This window comes from Myxocyprinus asiaticus, chromosome 13 (assembly GCF_019703515.2).
Source record: "Myxocyprinus asiaticus isolate MX2 ecotype Aquarium Trade chromosome 13, UBuf_Myxa_2, whole genome shotgun sequence".
Classification (NCBI taxonomy): Eukaryota; Metazoa; Chordata; class Actinopteri; order Cypriniformes; family Catostomidae; genus Myxocyprinus; species Myxocyprinus asiaticus.
Window position 1 is genome coordinate 14,112,499 of NC_059356.1, and position 23,799 is coordinate 14,136,297.

The 23,799-nt window shown below is 35.6% G+C and overlaps 2 protein-coding genes across 8 annotated transcripts in view; one reads left to right on the plus strand and one right to left on the minus strand.

Annotated features, from left to right (window-relative positions):
• Positions 1-215: 215 nt before the first annotated feature.
• LOC127450833 (zinc finger protein 155-like) overlaps positions 216-23,799 on the plus strand; it is a 70,657-nt gene continuing 47,073 nt past the window's right edge. The window contains exons 1-4 of one of the 5 annotated variants that reach the window (XM_051715230.1): positions 216-342; positions 2,499-2,605; positions 3,805-3,883; positions 3,974-9,238. In XM_051715230.1, coding sequence (XP_051571190.1) covers positions 339-342; positions 2,499-2,605; positions 3,805-3,883; positions 3,974-4,872 — 1,089 coding nt within the window. In that variant the 5' untranslated portion in view covers positions 216-338 and the 3' untranslated portion in view covers positions 4,873-9,238. Of the gene's footprint in view, positions 343-1,773; positions 2,404-2,498; positions 2,606-3,804; positions 3,884-3,973; positions 9,239-23,799 lie in introns of those variants that run through there. The other 4 variants (XM_051715228.1, XM_051715229.1, XM_051715231.1 and 1 more) reach the window with 4 other exon arrangements.
• Positions 18,244-23,799, minus strand: part of LOC127450830 (uncharacterized) — a 43,048-nt gene continuing 37,492 nt past the window's right edge. For all 3 annotated transcript variants that reach the window (XM_051715225.1, XM_051715223.1, XM_051715224.1), the window contains exons 10-12: positions 22,181-22,343; positions 21,969-22,093; positions 18,244-18,926 (exon numbers count right to left, since the gene is read on the minus strand). In XM_051715225.1, coding sequence (XP_051571185.1) covers positions 18,609-18,926; positions 21,969-22,093; positions 22,181-22,343 — 606 coding nt within the window. In that variant the 3' untranslated portion in view covers positions 18,244-18,608. The remainder of the gene's footprint in view (positions 18,927-21,968; positions 22,094-22,180; positions 22,344-23,799) is intronic.

Genomic DNA, 23,799 nt, shown 5'->3' on the forward strand with positions numbered 1-23,799 from the left:
GTTTAAACATTAAAATAAATTTCTTTAGGAGTAAAAATTTTAATTGGGAAAAGATTACTGGGTCCACCTTTAAATAGTGAGGACAGCTAATGAAAACTGTGCAAAGGGTCACTTAAGAGGAGTAAGAGAATGTAAGAACACTGTCGCTCTAACCATGTTAGGACTGTTATTATGAAAGCACGTAGCGCGCATGAGTTCAGAAGTCGCGCTGTTCACTAGGAAGAGAACAACATACTACATCAGCCGCTGCAACAGAGCAGTTCACTGCACACAAGGGCGCTGGAGACGTGCTTTAAAGTTATTATCAGCCTCGTATCTTGTGCTTATGTGCGTCTTATATGAGTGAGTACGGTTAATCCTACTATGTTCGCTGAGTTATGTTCGTTGTTATCAGTAATTATAAAGTTATCGGCTGTGTAATGTTACGTGATAATGTTAATTAATCCGTGCTAGCTCTGCTAATTTATCTGCCGATCTACAATGTTTAGAATTATAATGTGTATAATGTTATAGTAAGTCATGTGGGTAAATGATGGTAAATGCGATAAAAGATGTTATATCAAGTGTTCATGCATCATTATTTTATCGTGTGAGGGGAGCAGCCTATAGTTTGTATGTGACTGGTCTAAATGTTTCTCCTCTAAATGTGCTTAACCTGCTCCGCATCTCATCATTCCCACCAGTCCTAGCATGCTCATCTGCAACCATCCCAAAGGCTCATACTAATCTAAGGAAACTCATTCCCACTGGATGCCGCAAAGGGGGCCTCATTGACTCTAATACTCGAACCCTCTAAAGTTCACTGCAGTACTCAAGCTCATATCACTTGTTAAGCAGACACTGATTAACGTGCATGTAAAGGCTGACTTCTCCCTGTGATATTGATACTCGCATACTTGTGACAGTAAATCAGTTTAAGTTGATACTTCTCTCTGTAGTGTTCTGACCGACACACCTGGTTCACTGCTATCCGAAACTAGCCCTACAGCGTCTTAAGTAGCCCTTCGCTACAAAAATGTCCTTAGTTTTCATATTAGAGGACATAAAAAAATAAAATAAAAAGCCCTCACAAGCGTAGGGCGCCAGTATCACAACATGTAAATGTCTGTGTATTTTCTGTATATTAAATTTCTTTTTTGTCTTGTCAGTTATCAAATGCACCATCTTTCGGAGGCCTAGGAAAACACATTTCACTCCGTTATTACCTGGTTATTACAATATTTGCTCACTTTATTCAACTACTACTTTTTTTATTTATTTTTTAATATTTTTTTTCCCCCATCTATACATTCGTTGATCTAAATCGTTCATTTGAATCCTTTTGTATTGATTCGATCGAACCGAGTCACACATTGAATAGAACTCCAAAAATTAAACATAGAAATCGATTCAACATTATCAGAATCAGAATGAGCTTTATTGCCAAGTATGCTTACACATACAAGGAGCTTCCAGTACACAACTATACTAAACAGCAACAAGACCTTTAAAAAAATAATTACAATTGAATAAAAAATAGATAAATATTGAAAAGTATATATAGAATAGACTATATATATATATATATATATATATATATATATATATATATATATATATATATTCACACACATACCTACATACATACATATATGAATATATATACACATACATACACTCACACACACACATACGTAGTGCACATCTAAATATATACAGTGCAAGGGAATGTAATGGCAGAAGAGGTAGGATGTGTTGGATAATATAAAAAGATTAAGCTGTGTATTGCATAGCAGCTGTTTAACTAAATAACTATTTACCCATGTAATAGGCCTATGCATCCCGGGTACTTTTTTGGAAAACTTTTGAGCGATGACACAGATGATTCGCTGAAACTATTCCCAAAACGATTAAAAATGAATCGTTTGAAAGAATCGATTCGCAATTCACTAAAATGAACCAAATGTTGACGCAAACCGGAAGCTAATGAGCTCCACGGCAAACTGAAAGCCAACTCTGTTTGCACTTTTGTTTTCCTGCTTTTGCATCACAGTCCTAAACTGCACAACATGGACTTAATTTTTCGGTGACTGCAGTTTACGTCTTTTTTTGCCAGAGGGTTTCATCTTTTTTATAAGCAAACAAAAAGGCACGAGTATTACAAGATGTCCAAATCATTTCAGTTGCAACTGAGCTCCATAATGGAGATAATGACTAAAACGGCAATGGAAGAAATATGCAAACTTGTAAACAGAGATTTTGCGTTTTTACAACAAGAGCTGTCACGGGTCATGAGTGAAAACACAGTTCTTAAAGACAAAATGTTCTGTCTCGAGAGCGAAGTCGAAAGCACGCGCATCACTAAGCTAGAACCACGTGCTGGCTCCAAAATATATCGCTCTATTTGTGTTCAGACTGAATATGGTAAATATTTTCTCTAATTATTAGTTGTGTATGAATATGCTGTTTCATGTGCATTACTGTGATTCAAATGGATCTGCATGATTTACTCCTGACAGGAGTGCAGCCCTCCATCAAAAGGATATTTGGAAAGGAGTGGTGTTCCAGTTTGTGGGATCGGAGGATCGAGCGGAGAGAAGATAAACTGGCGATCGATGTCGACCAGGTTCCCTTGATTGCCATAAAGCAGTAATTAACCTAGAAATGAAAATTATGTAATTGTTTTCTCACCCTCACGTCGTTCCTAAACTCGGATGCTGTTTTATGTAACGCAGAATTAGTTATTTTTGAAGAATCTTCACACAGGTCTTTTTCATACATGTCTGCCAAGGTCCCTGAAGGGGAGGGGGCACTATAAATGAAGTCTTTATGATGTGTATGCTATATTCCAAGTCTTGTGAAGTCATACGATACTAGGCCTGTGCTGACACAACCATATATCGATATATCACAATACTTTTTTTCACAATATTATATTGGAACTTTCGATCCCTGTGTTGAGATTTGTATGAATTTATTTGTGTATTCATGTCATGTCCAAATTTTAAATAATGAAGCATGTCATGTAAATATGCACAAACTCTGTGAGCTGGGAATCTCTCACACGCTCAAAGCCGTTTCAATTGCGTTCCAATTATGATATTGTGATGTATCGCTATATATCAAATTGTGACATTTACTAAATATTGCGATACATCTATACGACAGCGTGTGAAATTTAATTATTTACTTTCATGCCACTGCAGCTCTCAAATCTCATTCTTATTGCCGCATTGCACTAAAAATATATTTTTAATTTACACATTTAAATTTTATAACAAAATTCCATCTGTGTATTGTTGAACAAAATTAAATTAATAAAACTTAATTTGATTTAATGAAACATTACTCCATTCAATTTAATGGAATTTTTTTTAAATGTTAGAAGCAATGACACATAGGTGTCAATTAAATTTTTTCAATCTAAATGCAAATTTGTATAATTCAGAGCTTTGGAGGAGGGGAATATTATCAATGAACAATACTTTTCTTTCTATTCCTCACACAAAGCTATTTTGTGGCTTCAGGAGACTTGGAATACAGCACAAGATGGATTACTTTAATGGTGTTTTCAGGGTGTACACAAGAGCTGCATGAAGATTCTTCGAAATTTTTTATTTTGTGTTCCCTGGAAAAATAACAGCAAACAGGTTTGAAATGACACGAGGGTATGTAAATAATGACAGAATATTCATTTTTGGGAGATTGGTGCCTTTAAAATAAAAATGCACAGCGTTTCTAAAATCTCATGTTAAGGTTAAATTAAAAGGCTATTGATTGACATTATCTGTTCATATTTTGTTTTAATCTGCCTGACTGATACAGCACATGGGCCAAGACTGTTCAAACCAGCTCTTTATTAAAGAGGAGAATTTAGAAGTGGACACTTACACAAGTTACACAGGTAATGTTTTGCAGTTAATGTGTAATTTTCAGGTGTAAAGTAATTAGTTCCTCTTTAACTGATTTGTCTTTTTAAAATAATATTAAATAGGCAAAATCCCCCAAGCATCAAGAGCACAGTCACACTCTTCAGCATTGGAGCCCTGTACTGTTAAACGTCCAGAGGTGGCAGAATCCAAAAAATACAATGACTGTTTTGTGTCCGGTGGATTTTCAGAGATATCTGCAATCCAAACCACATTCTCAGATTCCTCAGAAAAACACTCTTTAGAAATCACATTGATTGATGAAACTGGTGAACAGTTAATAGCACCAATTGATGATCCGTTGGAATCTGATGGTTACTATATTCTCGATGAATTTTCAGGCCCAGGCCCATCTGAGGCCAGGGATGACGGGAGCTCACAGAAGATATATGGATATGATGTAACCACTGCAGAAAGTTGTGAAAAGAGATTTAAGGTACAGAAACTGCCCGGGCGACCTAAATTGAGTTATTGTGATTCTGGGAAGATGTTTCTTCACCAAAATGCTACTAAAAACCGACTTAGAAGATACAAGTGTCGGCCTCCAGTAAAGTTTCAAAAGGTGAAACCAAAGAAAAAGTTTCGTTGTGAGGTCTGTGGGAAATGTTTTCATTCAAACACTAATCTCACGGTTCACTATGTGGTCCACACAGGCGAAAGGCCCCACAAATGCAGTTATTGTGGGAAAGGGTTCTCACAGAAAGGAAATTTGCACACTCACGAACGCATCCACAGAGGAGAAAGACCATTTACTTGTCAAATCTGCGGAAAGGGCTTCACCCAGAAAGTTTGCCTACGCAATCATGAACGCATCCACAGTGGAGAAAGACCATACACTTGTGTAACTTGTGGAAGGGGTTTCACACAGGAAATCACCCTAGATCAACACATGATTGTCCATCAGAGAAGAGCTAAGATAAAAGCAAAGAGAACGCTGAGTGATTTGATTTATAGCTTTATTTAGCACCCTACTGTTTGTTATTTCTCAACTCAAAAGTGTTCAGTAGCTGTGTAAAATACAATATAGAGAAGTCTTATTCTGGAATAGGTTGTAGCAGAAGATACATGTCAGTTATGACTGTGTAATTAGGCAAAGCCTGGTGGTGTTTGATGTCAGCCATTAGTGTAAAGCAGGGCTAGTCAACTGGCGGTCCGCGTGCCAAATCCGGCCCGGCAATTATCTTTATCTGGCCCTCCGACAGATTTTTGAAATACCAGAGCGCTCTCTGCGCACAACTCGGCCTTCAAAGGCACGAGCCACTGCAGTCAGTGGTGAATTTAACAACGCTCAATAGTGTATGCAACAGCATTCAGCCGTCATCAGTTGTCCAGGCCGGAGCACGTGTTTAAGCTTTTCTGGCGATAGTTTAGTCACACTGCTTTGCAAAACATGGATCGCACCATTTAGGTGAGCATTTGATAGTGTCTTTTTCAGTCAGTTGGATTTATATAAATTGTTTAGTTGTAGGGCTGAAACCATTAGTCGACATTACCTAAGGGGGAGAGATTGAAACTGCACCCGGCTGATGCACACTCTGGCACGGGCACGCTCATCCCTCGAGCGCACACGCTTAATGCAGCTAGATTATAACGTGATGGCTCACGACATAGTGAATCATAATACATAAGTGCTGCGGTGGTGATCTTTTCATGAACAAAATCACACACAGCTTTATTAATATGAGAGAGTTTGTTTTTTTGTGAGTCAAAGATGGATTGAAGTGAACAGAGAGGTGAGAGAGGGTAGTCTTCGCCCCATTATACACTGCAATAAAATATGTTTTTGATTTGTTTTTGCTTGTTTTCCAACATAAATATCTAAAACTCCTATCTAAAAAGCAATACACATTTACATTAGCAGCTATACTGCAGAATAAAACATTTTTATTTGAGAATGTTAAATATAATATTAAATATTTTAAAATATCTAAAAGTCCTTAAAATATGATACATTTACCTGAGAAGCAGAATATAAGATATTTAGACTTGCTTTCAAAGAATATGTCTTGGATATAAGTATATTTTGACTTTACTGCACTGGCAGATGAACAAGTGAAAAAATACACTTATATACAAAATATACTCATATTAATAAACTCATAAATTACCGATGCATATTCTCTGAAAGCAAGTCTAAATATCTTATATGTTGCTTCTCAAGTAAATGTATCTTATTTGAAGGATTTTTAGATATTTTTAAATGGAAAATAAGACAAAAGTGAATTTATTTTACTGAATTAAACTAAATAAAAGTAATTTTTTCCCCCCTTTAATTCAATTAATGTCTTAAGATGTATTTTAAAAGATGATTTTGTCCTCTTTATTGTTAGTAAGCACGTTTAATACAACCTTTTAAGTCCGGCACAAGCTGAAAAATCGGTTAAGAGCTAACAATTAATCGTTGCAATAATCGATGAATAGTCAAATAATCGTTCTGATAATCATTAGATTAGTCGATTATCAAAATAATCGTTAGTTGCAGCCCTACTTAGTTGTGTGAAGTGTTGTCAAACCTACAGATGTAAAACATGATCACTGCAGTTGTTACAGAAATGTAAGCACATGCACATCTTGGGCAACAAAAGAGAAATCGATGATGAAAACCGAACGTTTAAAGAAAATGTGCTGAAAAAATTGCTTTTATTTACTATTCTTGAAGTGTCAAATGGGCGTGTCTAATCTGTTCAAGGTCGGTAATGCTCGTAAAAACAGTGATAACGTGAAACTGAACCTGCAAATATCCTGATTGTATTTGGTTGTATATACAGCTGTGAGTCAGACATCTCAATCACGAACAGAATCAAGAAAATGAAATTGATTAATTCTTAAGTAAACATGACATTTTGATATGACCATTGTTTTCATATGTGGGTTGATATTGTAATAGGGCTTTAGCAGATCTAAATGTTCCTCCTCAGTTTTCATAATTTGTAAACAATAGCTAATTGTAAAAAATGTTAAAATGATCATTATGTTTTGTTTAGTGTTTATTCTTCCAAGTAAAGGCCAGACCTTAAAAAATGATAATTCAATATACAGTATACCCTGTGACTATTTTAATATAAATAAACATCATATTAAAAAAAAAATTTTTTATGTAACATGTTACTTGCGATGAAAGTGCTAGCTAAGATGAATACAGAAAAATGTTTGGCCCCCGCCTAATTTTAATATGGATAATCTGGCCCGTGCAAGAAAGTAGTTGAAGAGCCCTGGTGTAAAGCAACTAGGGATGGGCATTTTGGCCATTTTGTCTACTCGAGGTGCAGTGACATGTACAGAACTATTATAATAACATGTCAAATGTCTTTGGCTGCTGCATTGCGTCTTGTTGTTCCAGTGTATCGTCTATTCATTATTATAGGCTGTTATAAAATAAAATGTTACAAAATATACAAAAGATTGCATAATCAAAATATAATGCATCATATTTTGTCATTATGTGAAGGTTCGCTGCACAACTCAATGAATGTGCACAACGCGCCTCTGTCTGTTCTTCCTTCAGGTTACCATAGTAATCTTAGTAAGCGTGCATCTGTTTTTTAGTGACTGTCTGACCGGTCTATTTGAGTTCAGTTTTGATGATGCTGCATTCTGTTCCATTTAGCTGTGTTCTGTCTAGCTGTTTGAAACACTTGTCTGCTGTATATGCGCTGCTTCAGCGCGTTGAGTCCACTGCCGCACGCCTGATGTGTGCGTGTGTTCGCTCACTCTTGTGGGGAAAGCCACGATGTTCCATATTGTTGTTGCTGTGATGATTCATGAAGCGTTCCATTCAACTCGGAGAGTCGGAATTTCCACCTTTCAACTGGGGAAAGTGCAACGGAATGACACTTTATGTTGGAATTCTAACTTGGAAACTCATGCGGAAATCTTCAACTCCCATTTCGCCGAGATGCAGGTGTGTGTTACGTCACGCAAACACGTCGGCACCCAGGGCAGGGAGGTTTACAGTCAGTAACAAACATTCACTTTTAATAAATAATATCCATTAACTAGTCAAAGTTTTTACATTAAATGATAATAAAACGTGTTTAGTAGGGCTGCCCCCGACTAAAGATTTTCCTAGTCGACTAGTAGTCGTTAGTTTAAGCCATTAGTTGACTAGTTGTCGCACTTTTATGATATTAATTTAATTACTTGAATATATTTGGGGCATCAGAAAATGGTTTGAGTTCCAAGGCTGAGAAAGAATGTTATAAGTAACATTGCTAACACTGTTCTACATTACAGAGAAATACTAAACCGTATTAATGAGCCTTTACAATATCAATTTTACAGGTGCACACACGAAGCGAGCCTCAGCGACACCGGCAAAAGCGGTAATGATTCTGAATGTGTCAGAAAAACCAGCAAGGAGACTGTCTGAACATTTTGTTCATTTATAGAGAGAAATGCACATTAGGGTTGTGCCGACAGACGATGATCTCGGAGATCAACAATGGTCAGAGTGATCGCCAATAGCTGATGCCTTTGATGATGTCAAAACTAAATTTGGCTCGCTTTACCATTAATGTATTAAATTATTATTAGGCTATTATTACTATCAAATTAATATTACAAATAATTTGCCTGTAGACACACGCTTAAAGAAACACACTTTATTATATTATTAAGAACAGATGACAGAAAAGCCGTCTGCACGCATGTATGACACGCTAATATGGAGGCGTGCAGTCTCGTTGAACACGCACATGTAAAAGGTTCTCACTCTGTTTCTGTCTTCTGATTTTTTTTTTTTTTTGCATGAACAGTATCGTATATGAGTGCTGCAAATGACCTCAGACATCTCAACTCAGGAGATGTTTTGAATTCAGTTCGCTTTATTTCCACAGAGCAGTCCATTGTGAACACAACTCTGCAGTCTATACATCTGTGATTAAAACATAAAATAATACAAAAACACGTTCACCTCCAACCATGATTTATATTTAATTTTTTCATTTTTTAAATAAATTAAATTTTTAATACAAAATCACTAAAGCAAGAATATTCACCGATCCCTCAGCCCAGGGGTTGCCGATGTAATTGGATATATATATATATATATATATATATATATATATATATATATATATATATATATATATCGTAAATGAGAGAACAAAACAAATTTATTCACACACATGATGTATTTTCCCGGACAACGAAACACCCGAAATACTGGTAGAGAATGCATGGATGAAGTATGTTCTTTGCCAGAGAGATGTTGACAACTGTTGTAAAACCATCTTTCAAAAAGTTGAACAACACACATTTTAATTGCACTTATTTTTTTTCCGGTTTCATTTCAATTTTTAGTTAAAATAAAGTTCAAAGTTTGAAATCAAGGTGTCTTGCTTTATTGTGAAGGCTTAAACCTAACCCTGCTTAATGAAAATTACCCCATAGTACCACCTAGCGTCCAACCAGCAGTAATACCGGTGTTCGTCGGTTTCCTGTGGAGTTTTTTTCTGTGACCAACCGACCAATCAAAACTTGGTCGACCAAGGCTCTTCTCATCAACTAATGTTTGGTTGACTATTAGTGGGCAGCCCTAGTGTTTAGCAAATGTTTTGCAGAGACAGGTGTTTAAAACATGGTTAATTACACTCTTGATTATCGTAACGACAGCATCGCAGCGTTGTATATCAGTTTGGTTGCTATGAGACGTCTCTGACAATCAATGTACCCCTCAAAATCACAATGTTAAATCTCAAAATTAAAAATAAGCTCCCTCTTTGACACATTTGTGTTTAGTTGTCAAGTAATTGTCACTGAATTTCGAATTAAGAGAAAAGTCACATCATGTATGATCACCATCAATCATTGTTTTCATGATTGATCATTGCTGCCACATCCGAGTACCTGAATACTCGTGCCCATCCCTAAAAGCAAGCAGTAACAGTATTTAATCTTCCCAGATTTTACACTGTGTATTTTCATATGAGGGTGTATTTTACTTGAAAGTGTATTGGAAATACATATTTTCTTTTTGTATGTCCAGTTATATACATTTTTGCAAGTTTAAGTTGATTGTTTGAGGCCAGCTGTCTGCTAGGTTGCACATGTAACCGTTACTGTGGGTATGTTTATCCATACTGAAGTATGAATGAAAGAATGGTTTGCATTATTTCACTCATTTTTTGTAAAGTTTTATTCAAGAACATCATGTTTGCCCATCTGTTTAAATGAATATGCACATCTTGATGCTTCTTAATAAATTCATTTAATATTTCTGTATAAAACATTACCAGACATTCCTTAAAGGAATATTCCTGGTTTAATTCAAGGTCCAATCGACAGCAATTGTGACATAATATTGATTACAGCAAAAGTTAATTTTGACTCGTGAATTTAATTTCAACTGTTACAGTGAGGCACTTACAATGGAAGTGAATGGGGGGGGCAATCCGTAAACATTAAAATACTCACTGTTTCAAAAGTACAGACACAAGATTTAAACAAAATGTGTGTTAACATGATTCTTGTGGTAAAATCACTAACTTTTTCTGTGTAGTCATATCCAGTTAAACTTTTCAACTTTTTTGCCATGTCACTGTTAACACTAAAACAACCATTAAAAAAAATGATGATTTAAACAACTTTACAGTTCAAATAATACACCAGTATTAACATAAGAACTAATGTAAGTGCTTTATAAAATTATAAGCTTCACATTTCTGTTTAAACTCTCCAAAAATTGGACCCATTCACTTCCATTGCAAAGTGCCTCGATTTTTGTTTCTTTTTCTTTTTTTAAGAAAAGGAGAAATATGTCCAAATTCCTTTTTGTAGTAATCAACATTATGCCACAAATGCTGTGCGTTGAGGTTAACCTGTATTGAGCCCAGAATATTCCTTTAAGAACTGTGAACCAACATAAAGAAACTTACACCACATTAATCCAACATCAGCAATGTTTTTTTAAGGACTCTTGTAACAGATTTTTTGCGAAAAAAGTTTTAGCGCATCAAAATAAAACTGATGGAAACATATTTAACGCAAATTATCGCTAAAATTTCACAAGTGTTGACATAATATTTTTCCGTTTAACTCTAGCGCATAAACTTTATGTCGATACTTCAAATGTCGAGAAAACTGGTTTGGAAACACTTTTTGTCGAGAAAATTGGCATTAACACGTAGTGTCACATGACAGAATTTACTCCAATCTTTAGCCTGTTTTAATCATGATGACAGTATACATCCGTGAAAGCCAATTTGTTGTACATGATTATGGATTGATCTTAATGGCATATGGATCCGATGAGGCAAACATAACACTTTCAGGAGTGCCAATCCGTTTATTTATTAAAGTTGCTTTTCCACACCATTCAAAATAATAGACGGCAGTCATGGAATTAGCCCACAGTACAAAAAACATATTATTTCTGTGCATAAAGATGTTTTAAGTTTAAAATAAATACACAATACTAGGAGAAAAGCTTCAGTGTGCTTTTTTGGAACACTAACGTATAGCCCAATTCTATTAAATTATTGTTTAGCTTACTTTTGAAAAAATGCTGGCAAAATTCCCTGTATTAAATTAATTATCAAATGAATAAAGCATTAAATAAAATAATTACCAAATGAAAGAAAAATATATTTTTAGACCTATATACTTGCCTTTTCTTTACACAAACTTAAATTAGCCTTACCCTGTTCTGTAGGCGAAAAAATGCTTTAGATTAGATGATTATTCAAAATAGCCTATTGAATATCAGGAATGTATCATATGTAAACCTGATATTACACCGCATCAATTTTTCTTTAATAGCTGTGCACACAGTATATACACATCGATGGATGGTCCTTATACCAAGACCGAAAGTTTCCTCCACTACTTGGTGCAGATTGCCAGCTTGAACAGGGCCATGATGATTCACTTTCGGGTCAGAACCGGTGGCAGCCTGCGATAGGCACAACATCAGGACCAATATTACAGTCCTATCAGAAGGGCAACAGCTCCATTTTGACTGCAATTCCTCCTCTTCTGATTGCTTTTATTTGTGAAATTAAAATAACAGTAAGCTGTCTAATTTCAATGAATTGTCTCAATACTCTCCCCATTTTACCAAAATTTCAGAGGAAAAAAATTAGGGACATCTGGGAGTTGAAAGGTGCACAATTAACGATAAACACACATTTCTGTATGGAAACGGCTTAAGGGCAGATTTCTTTAGCGATAAACCAAAACTTATGTGACAAGGTGTTTTTTAGGCATGACGTCACCATTTTTATCGATAAAAGGCCATTTGAATGGAAACGGGCAGAAGACGACAAATTTCGCAAACATTTTTTACGCATTTTCAATTCGTCGATAACAAAATAGCGCGAAAAGTGGATGGAAACTAGGCTAGTGTAACACACTTTAACATTAAAGGCATAGTTCACCCAAATATGAAAATTCTCTCATCATTTACTCACCCTCAAGCCATCCCAGATGTGTATGACTTTCTTTCATCTCCTGAATTCAAATGAAGATTTTTAGAAGAATATTTAAGCTCTGTAGGTCCATACAATGCAAGTGAAAGGGTGCCAAAATTTTGAAACTCCAAAAACCACACAAGTCAGCATAAAAGTAATCCAGTAGACTCCAGTGTTGAAATCAATGTCTTTGATAGGTGTGGGTGAGAAACAGATCAATATTTAAGTCTTTTTTTTTTACTGGAAATTCTCCTCCCTGCTCAGTCAATCTCCACTTTAACATTCTTCTTCTTGTATTTTAGTGATTCACATTCTTCATGCATACTGGACAGGAAGAATTATTTCTAACAGTAAAAAAATAAAATAAAAAAAGGACCTAAATATTGATCTGTTTCTCACCCACACCTATCATATCACTTCTGAGGATATGGATTCAAGCACTGGAGTCTTATGGATTACTTTTATGTTTCCTTTATATGCTTATTGGAGCGTAAATATTTTGGCACCCATCCACTTGCATTGTTACTACAGAGCTGAGATATTCTTCTAAAAATCTTAATTTGTGTTCTCCAGACGAAAGTCATACACATCTGGGATGGTATGAGGGTGTGTAAATGATGAGAGAATTTTCATTTTTGGGTGAACTCTCTCTTTAAATGTCCAAAGTTCAGTCATGAAGCTCTATGTGGCGCAAGCTGATAGGTTCTTTGAGCTTGTTATCTGTTAGCCATTTGTCACATGTGACATGTTAAGCCAATCAGGTCACATAATGAACTTGTGTCTATCTCTTTGTGCATCATGTCCACATGTTTAACTCAGTATGTCTGTGTTTGTTCTAGCAGTAGCAAGTCTCAGTACCTGCTCTGCAGCAGCAGCGTAGCAGATCTAGTTAGCCAAGACCAATATCCTATCAATATATCATACCCAGGATAACATGCTAAAATCTTTCTGAGAGTTGTCATGACTGGACTGGTTTTTGAGTCTCAGAATACAAGATGAAATACAGATGAAATCCAGTAATAATATACTTCAGTATGTATTAGTCTAACTAAAACACTGGTATGTATTAAAAGCCTGTTTGTTCGCGTAGCTTTGACCACATTCGACACAACTATAAGGCTTTTCTCCAGTTTGGCTTCGGTGGTGTACATTAAGAGAACTCTTCTGAGAAAAACTCTTGCCACACTCCATGCTCGTGTATGGCCTCTCACCAGAATGAGTGCACTGGTGTATTCTGAGGTATGTTTTCTGGGCAAACCGTTTATCACAAACTGAACAGGCATATGGTTTTTCTCCAGAATGTATCCACATGTGCACTTTCAGATAGGTTAATTTGTTGAAGGCTTTTGCACAGAATATGCATTCAAACCTTTTCTCTTGTGAAACTGTCTGGTTATGGGTAGTGTTGAAATGCAACTCTCTTGTACTGTCTCTATGTGTGGAAGGTCTCCCATCGAGAGTTACTTTTTCAACTTGTCTCAGTTGTCTGTTCAGCTGCATTAGGGTCACCTGAAGGTAGCCTGTATGTGATAAAATCATCAGAAGTCTGGGCAACACATCTGTCATTGCTGGCTGCAGCAGGTCCTGTAATGCAATAAATAACACATATATATCAGAATATTTTAAAGAGTTAATACCAGCTGTTTGATTGCAAGCCTTTTCGACATTTAATCCTCTATAGGATATGAATTATAGATATCAAGATTACAATTTTCACTAAAAATGTCATTGCATTTAAAATGTTAAATTTATATTATATTAATTCTTGATATCAGATATCTGTAATTTTTTACTAGTTGTAATTCCAAAAACATCTCAGCTATGTACTTCATACTAGTAAACTATTTTTGTTATATCAATAATTACTTTGTTACTAGTGCAAAAGTCCATTCTTGATATGTAACAAAATTACACCCACATTGTCAAATTTAACATCAGGTTTTGTCTTCATTCAACACATTATCATTAAAAGTTAACCCTATTCAACACTTAACATTGTTGTTTTCACACTACACGGTGTTAGTCTTCGAGTACAGTGTTAAAGATAGTTTGTACTCCAACACCAGTATAGTTTAAATAAAACAATGTTAAGTGTTGAAATACTGATTAATAATTTTGGCACTTTTGGGTGTTAAAGGGATTGTTAACCCAAAACTGCAAATTCTCTCATCATTTACCCACCCTCATGCCATTCCAGATGTGCAAGACTTTCTTCTTAAGAACACACAAAGATTTTTAGAAAAACATTTAAATTCTGTAGGTCCATACAATGCAATTGAATGTGCCCAGAACTTTGAAGCTGTTTTTTCACCCATACCTATTACATCGCTTCTGAGGATATGGATTTAACCACTGGAGTCTTATGGATTACTTTTATGTTTCCTTTATATGATTTTTGGAGCTACAAAGGTCTAATCACCATTGACTTGCACTGTAAAGACCTACAGAGCTGAGATATTCTTCTAAAAATCTTCATTTGTATTCTCCAGAAGAAAGTCATACACATCTGGTATGGCATGAGGGTGAGTAAATGATGAGAGAATTTTCATTTTTGGCTGTCCCTTTAAAACCAATAACTTTGGAGTTGCTCCCTACTCTACTTGTATTTTATACTACAAATGGCAGAAAACGTTTATTTATAAACAGTTTTATTCACACCACATTTAATAATAACACTCAACAATTAACTTAGACATTTACAACTTTTCAGGTTTGCAGGTATTTGCACTTTGAAACAAAACTGCAATAAGGCACAATGTAGGTTCAATGTGAAAACTGCCTGTTATTAGGTATATAATATCTCAAATCAGCCACACAAATGACAGTAAAAAAACAATCTACCTCCTCAATACAGAGTGCATTCACACGCTGATCTAAATACACTAATAACCTTACTAGTCAAAAGGAATACTTGCTCATCCTTCACAATAATATTGATTATCTTATTGAAAACAGGCATTTTATTTTCAAAAGTAGAGCAAAAATACATTGCAACTTGATACACAGTTCCATTGTTTGCTTTTTTTTTACCCTGGATGTAGTGGGGACAAAGTTTCAAAGTTTCGGTTAAAACCTCACTGCCCTTTAGACTGCAATTTGTGACTTCCTTAACAGGACCAAAATAAAAAGTTTCCCAATGAAAAGCCAAATGATTCCAATGTTTCTTTACCTGTGCTTGGGTTTTTAAATTATTATTCTTTACAGACTTCTTTAAGAGGACCTCTTTTCCTGATATACCTAAGATAATGACTCATCGGGTAATGCTTCAGAATCAACCTGGAAAGTCTTTCTGGAAACACCTGAATCTAAAGAGCATGTTCTTGGTGTGCAAACAATGTATGACTTCTGAAATATGAACCATCATTAATGTCTTTGTAAATGTCATCTTGATTCATCTTTTCTCGCTGGAAACAGTCGCAAAGTTCAGAGTTGGTCAACATGGACTCAAGAGTTCCTAAAATGGGCACTGATATTTGTCATTGACAGGAATTTGGCTGATATACTGTTAGTTTTATCTTTGTGGTTCAACAATTTACCATATTTTCCTCAAGTGTTTCTGCCTCTTAGTTTCAGTAATGAGGAATGCGAATGGATTTCCTTGAGTGTCACTTACAAGTTCCACCACTGAACCAACTAAACATTGAATAGTACTTTTTTAAACTCCTGGGGCTGGATCCACAAAACGTTCTTAAGAAATTTCTTCTTAACTACCATTTTCTAGTTAATTTCTAACTTAAGAAAAAAACTTACGAATATATTGTATTCCCGAAAAAACTTAAGAAAATGTAAAAATCGTCGTAAATAACATCTTCAAGTTAAGATAACCTCACAGTTGTCTTAAATTTGAAAAGGACAGATGTTTAATGAATTAACTGGGGTTTTCATGTTGAGTCTCAAGTCGCTATGGGCTGTTTACGTAGAAATGTGATTTTAGACCAAAAAAAGTTTTTGACTGTTTTGTGTTAAATTATCATTTTATTTTAAGCTTTCAAACCATGTAAATGTTATCACCAAACAATAAATGTTGTTTTGAAGCTTATTAATGTGGTGACCAATCTCCGCGATCTTTAGAGTTCATAGAAACATAATAATTATAACGTTAGAAAGCTGAGACTTTCTTTTTCACACCCCATCCACATCCCTATTGGAGTTAGGCACAGCGGAGACAGCCTCCGCCACCCTTTCCCATTTACCCGCCTCTTACTTTTCCGACGTGATATCAGGCTTCCCAAGGAGAACTTTTCCTTGCAGTAATTTACTCAGGTCTTGTCTACTGAAGTTTTTGTTTCTTTTCTTTTCTTCCATGTCAAACACAAAGCCCTGACCTCAATCTGATAGAAAATTTGTGGGCAGAATTGAAAAAGCATGTGCGAGCAAGGAGGCCTACAAACCTGACTCAGTTACACCAGTTCTGTCTGGAGGAATGGGCCAAAATTCCAGCAACTTATTGTGAGAAGCTTGTGGAAGGATACCCAAAATGTTTTCACCCAAGTACGAACAATTTAAAGGCAATGCTACCAAATACTAACAAAGTGTATGTAAACTTCTGACCCACTGGGAATGTGATGAAAGAAATAAAAGCTAAAATAAATAATTCTCTCTACTATTATTCTGACATTTCACATTCTTAAAAAAAAGTAGTGATCCTATCTGACCTAAGACAGGGAATGTTTTCAATGATTAAATGTCAGAAATTGTGAAAAACTGAGTTTAAATGTACAGGTGCATCTCAATAAATTAGAATGTCGTGGAAAAGTTCATTTATTTCAGTAATTCAACTCAAATTGTGAAACTCGTGTATTAAATAAATTCAATGCACACAGACTGAAGTAGTTTAAGTCTTTGGTTCTTTTAATTGTGATGATTTTGGCTCACATTTAACAAAAACCCACCAATTCACTATCTCAAAAAATTAGAATATGGTGACATGCCAATCAGCTAATCAACTCAAAACACTTGCAAAGGTTTCCTGAGCCTTCAAAATGGTCTCTCAGTTTGGTTCACTAGGCTACACAATCATGGGGAAGACTGCTGATCTGACAGTTGTCCAGAAGACAATCATTGACACCCTTAACAAGGAGGGTAAGCCACAAACATTCATTGCCAAAGAAGCTGGCTGTTCACAGAGTGCTGTATCCAAGCATGTTAACAGAAAGTTGAGTGGAAGGAAAAAGTGTGGAAGAAAAAGATGCACAACCAACCGAGAGAACCGCAGCCTAATGAGGATTGTCAAGCAAAATCGATTCAAGAATTTGGGTGAACTTCACAAGGAATGGACTGAGGCTGGGGTCAAGGCATCAAGAGCCACCACACACAGACGTGTCAAGGAATTTGGCTACAGTTGTTGTATTCCTCTTGTTAAGCCACTCCTGAACCACAGACAACATCAGAGGTGTCTTACCTGGGCTAAGGAGAAGAAGAACTGGACTGTTGCCCAGTGGTCCAAAGTCTTCTTTTCAGATGAGAGCAAGTTTTGTATTTCATTTGGAAACCAAGGTCCTAGAGTCTGGAGGAAGGGTGGAGAAGCTCATAGCCCAAGTTGCTCGAAGTCCAGTGTTAAGTTTCCACAGTCTGTGATGATTTGGGGTGCAATGTCATCTGCTGGTGCTGGTCCATTGTGTTTTTTGAAAACCAAAGTCACTGCACCCGTTTACCAAGAAATTTTGGAGCACTTCAGTATGAACATACTTTCCAGAAGGCCAACAATTCACTAAAAATGTTTTTTTTATTGGTCTTATGATGTATTCTAATTTTTTGAGATAGTGAATTGGTGGTTTTTTGTTAAATGTGAGCCAAAATCATCACAATTAAAAGAACCAAAGACTTAAACTACTTCAGTCTGTGTGCATTGAATTTATTTAATACACAAGTTTCACAATTTGAGTTGAATTACTGAAATAAATGAACTTTTCCACGACATTCTAATTTATTGAGATGCACCTGTATTTTGCTATGGTGTATGTAAACTTCTGACTTCAACTGAATCTAGTGGATGCCTAAATTGAGGGAAGGATCCTCAGCTGGCGAATCAGAAACAGGAACAACATAACCGCTGCCCAAATTTTCAAAAGTACCTGAGGCTGCACAGTCCCCATGCAATCCTAAATTTTCCTGGAATCCGTAATGTGTGTAAAACACTGATGAACACCCAAATTCACCACATTTTAAAGGCAAAAAAATGCCCTGGGTACAAACCAATATGAAACTTGTTTGAATAAAGCACACAACTTCTATAGTGTACCTTGCAAATGTAACATGACTACGTTTTTCCGCAAGACGGCGAAAAATACTGTTATGTGTTATGAAATCTCACTCTGATTTCCTTGACCCTTGGACTTTCCTTGGTAGTGCCCACATCAATTCCATACACGGTTGTTTGAATGAATGTGTAGAAGTTGCATAAGGCCTCATCGTAGGATACAGCAAACACAAAGTGCGCTTTAAAGAGTTCGTCAAAGGCTGCAACAGCTGTCTGTGTCATGCAGGGGATGGCCTTCTGGTCCAGGATGATGTAAAACTTCTGGATATTACTCCTCTTTTCCCCAACACAGAGAAGGAAAGGCTGTGATGATCCAACTTGGTCAAGGAACTTCCCAATGTTCATTCCTACCTAAAAGATTAAGACAGGAGAAATTTGAAACAGTAAGGCCATGTCCACACTAAAATGGTTTTCGTTTAAATACACATCTTTTTCTCTAAGTTTTGGCCTTCTGTCCACACTGAGATGGCGTTTTTGTCCAGCGAAAATTGAGCTTTTCCAAAACGCTCTCCCAAGTGGATAAATTTGAAAACACTGTATTCGCGCTGTTGTGTGGACTGAAAAAATGGAGACATTGGAAAACGATGACTTATTTGTTGTCATGTGATCTATTCAACCCAAAACAATCAAGATGGCAGGCCATGGTGTAGCGGCATTGTTGTGCCTGCTATCCACTTTGATAGTGTTGTTAAAGATAAAAAAAACAAAAAACAGAAACTTTGAATGTGTCAACTGTCCCTACTACATCCTGGGTAAAAACCTTTTTTTTACCTTATACAGCCTTCACATTGCATTCCTTTAGATGCGACATGAAGTTTACTCGGAATTGCGTTTTAGACCGTACATGGAACGACGATTTTTCGCGTTCGTGGGGAATTATGCATTTTCAGATGTTTCAGTGTGGATGAGCAACTTTTTTATAATGTTTGAAATTATAAAAATGTATCTCGATATAACCCAAAAGATCGATATTACATTTCCCATCCCTTCACAAATATTATTCTATTCCCCAGCTTCAAGTACACGTGTAAACGGTTGACTAAAGACAGCTCTGTCTGTTTCATTCTTGAAATGGCCCATCCTGTGACATCAAAAAGATAAGTGAACCAAATTAAGACCACTATGAGAGGTGAACTTAAGTTTGCTTTAAGCCTAGTGCACACTACACAACTCAAGCTCAAAGTCGCAGATCTCATGACCAACGATCGAGTAGTGTGCGCACTCCTGAGACATGTCCCGACTAGTCGCAGATGCTATAACAGATTTCAAACCAGCTTTATATCTAGACATCTTTTTGTCAGATGTGTGCACCTTACTGACAAGCAAGAGAGCAACTGCCTGTCAAATTGCGTGAGGAGGGGTCAGCAGTGGGAAGTGGGAGCTCATAAATAAAAATAATTTTTCTATTGCTGTAATATACCAGGAAAAATGTGGATCCAAGGATCGGAGGAAGCTCTAGTTGAGCTCTGACAGAATGTCAGAATCTGTTATAGCTAAACTCAAATATTCAAAACGACCAAACATTATTAAACAGCTAATCTCATCAATGAAATTACTGACAAAAAATGTATGAGGTGTTGTTTGATTCTGTTAACGAAGACGGGATCATGAGTTTAATTGAACAGTTTTAATTCAAACATACTGTACGGAAATCTGACGAGAAATAAATAACATTGCAATATATTACCAATGTACTAAGAATGATTAAGAAGGAAAAAAACATTGTTGAATAAAACCTTGTTTGTTCAAATAATCCAGTCATAATATTTTTAGGTGACCTGTGGGAGCTGAAAGAGCTGATCACTGGAAAACAAAGTGCTTTTTTAATAACCTTTTTCAATAATCAGCTATATCGACAACATACATTTTACATAGCAACTTACATCTGCACAGACAATGTAGCGAATGCACTGGGATGCAGGAGCCTAAAAAATCATTCGAAAATAAAACAACACACATCTCACGAAACGCCATCTTATTAATATTTTCAGCTGTTTTTCTTTTTTTTTCTTCGTATTATTTTTTTCCCCGTCTTGGGCAAATCAGTGCAAAAACATGAGTAAGCCCTTTCTTTCGTTTTGCTGATGTTACCACACTGAAAAAAAAAATGAGTTTGAGGTAAAATAAATACTGCATAGCAGAAAAGATTAAGTACTTACTACATTGAATAAGTTAAAGCATGAACTTAAAAATATTAAGTAAATTCTGCAGTTGTACTCAATTCAAACTTGTAAAAATGTATGCTCTAGCTTATAAGTAAATATTATTTATGATTGCTTGTTATTTTTAAAATGTGTCATCAAATAAAAGTCCTAACGTAGAAAACCTTGTCATATTTATATGCTAATTTGAGTACATTTTACATGTAAATAAGTAATTTTTTTCGAAGCTGGTGTTCCCAGCATGCACTGGTCTTGAATAATTGAGCTTGCATGGTATAAAAAAAAAAAAAAAGACAAAGCATTGAAATACTAGTACACTTTTAAAAGTATGGCTTAATTCAGTGCTAGATTGCTAGTGTAAATTATCCAAACAAAGAGTGAATCAGATGCACAGGTAGATGTCTAAACCTGCAGGGCATTTGCTTGAAACCGAGTTCGCAAAGTAAACTTTACTTGAGAATTTACTTGAGAATGTGTTGGCTTTACTTGAAAATATGGTCTGTTAAATTTACTGACAATTTTGTTTCCTAGGTTTTTTTTTTTTTTTTTTTTGTAAATATAAGAAAGACCAGGGTTTCTCCTGCATAGGGAAATTTTAGGCGGCCACCCAAGGAAAATTCTGGCCACCATAGCAAAACAATCAATTTTCATAACCTCATCTCAATATAGTTGTTGTCGGAAAGAGAAAAACAGTGTTTAAATTTATTAAGTCCTCTTTGTCACTTATATAAGCTAACAAGTGTGAACGTTAAAAAGAAAACTGTAGGCTAATACTATAAAATAAAATGTAAAAAAAGAAGAAAAAAAAAAAGCTATTTTAAATAACGATGCATGAACAGTACATTGTTTACTGACAAGGGTTACAGCACCTACTAGCTCTGCTCCAAAATCCGGCCATAAAGGTTGAATGCTCTTTCTGATGGATTGCTCGTGGTTAGTATGTAAAGAACATGTCTTGCTAGGTTGCTCTGAAGCACATAAATTTGCATATGATTTTTCTACGTCTAACTCTACATTTCTCAAAAATAAAATTTTAAAACAAGACTATTGTCAGACCGCCAGCTCCCACACACAATTTATGGAAGTATCACCAGCTTTAGCCTTCAACTCTTGCAGGCATCAACTTCAGTGCTCCGACTCGTATATTCTCGCAAGCACTTCTAGACTAGACTTACTGTTGTCGGACAAGACAATCAAGCTAAAATAAGGTTAGAAGATTTCTAGGAAATACCTTCATGAACTTGACCACACGGTCAGCAGCTTCAGTGGCACTGATTTTCCCAGTCTTCCTTCCTTTGACGGTTGGAGGCAAGAGATGAACCAGCAGAAGGATAGCTGCCACGTCACTGTCCCATCCTAGTGGAAGACAATTTCAACACCCCTAACCCATGAGTATACCGTTAAACATCAAACACACACACACACACAACCATGTACAATTACCATAATCAGAGTCCTGCTGAGCAGACAGAAGGTTATCCACATGTGCACCAGAGCGTAGGTTTTTGCAGTCAGTAATTATCCTAGGCTTGTAGAATGTTGGCCAATTTGTAATGAACTTGCCTGATATGTCCTCTCCAAAGAGTATTGTGAAGTCTTGGTCAATCTATCACACAGTGAAGTCATGTCAATCACAATTACACAACTAGGGATGTGAATCATAAGGAATTTAACGTTTCCGGTTCTGATTCCAATCCTGTTAATGATAAAAGTACCTTGATGTTTCCAGTAACTATTCTTTTATTATTTTTATGGAAGAATTATTTGGAAATAAGAAATGCACTTATTACTGTTGCCAAATTATGGGATCATTTCAGATTTCTAATGAGATATACTTAATTTTAGAGGCATAAATGTGATCCAATAATTGATCCTAACTATCCATTAAATACATATCCTAAACAAACAAGAAATGTGATAACATATTTAAGTATTCTATAATATAATTCCACTGATTATGTCAAAACTTGTGTATCTTTAACTACACATTATAATTAGAAAAACTAGTCAGTAAATGCACTGCCTAACTGAAGTCTCACAGGTCTGAAGTTAAGGCTGAACAATGTGGAAAAAATATATTGAATTGCAATTATTCTGAAAAATGTAACGATTTGGACGGCAATATTAAATATATATATAAAAAAATAGCAAGTGATTACCTTTGACCAAAATTAAGTCATGGGAAAACATGCTCTACCACCAACAGAAATACTGTTCAAGAAATGGTGTTCACAACTAAACCTGTTCTTGTCCACTTTGTGAAAGGGTCTCAGCCCAGTTGTCATCATGTTTTTTGGAACCCAATAATTAGTTATTATTAAAGAAATATTCCGGGTTCAATACAAGTTAAGCTCAATCGACAGCATTTGTGGCATAATGTTGATTACCACAAAGATACATTTTGACTCATCCCACCTTCAGGGCCAATTTCTGAACGCTAAAATGTTCACTGTTTCAAGAGTAAAGCCACAAGACATAAACAATATGCAAGTTAACATGATTTTAGTGTAATTAAAATCACTTACCAACCTTTTCTGTGTAACGTTATATCCAATTACGTTATCACCATAAAAATAACAATTTAAACAACTTTAAAGCTTAAAATATATGCAAGTTTTAACAGAAGAATTAATTGTAAGTGCTTTTATAAAATTATAAGCATCACATTTTGCTTTTAAACCCTCCAAAAATGGGCCTCCATTCACTTCCATTGTAAGTGTCTCTCTGTAACCCAGATTTTGCTTTTTTTTTTTTTTTTTTTAAAGAAAAGGGAGAAGTCGAAATTAATTTTTGTGGTAATCAACATTATGCCACAAATGCTGTTGATTGAGCTGAACTTGTATTGAACCCAGAATATTTCTTTAACAAATTATCATAGAAATATATGTTTGTATAACAATAACAATGATGATGGTAATAATAATAATAATTATTATTATTGTTCTTTTAACTATCATTATCATCATCTTTGCTATTATTAGACAATGGTGTCATATTTCTTTAATATTTCTTTAAAGAAATATTAAAAGATTGCTATGTGGTCCGGTTCAACCCTTAAGCCT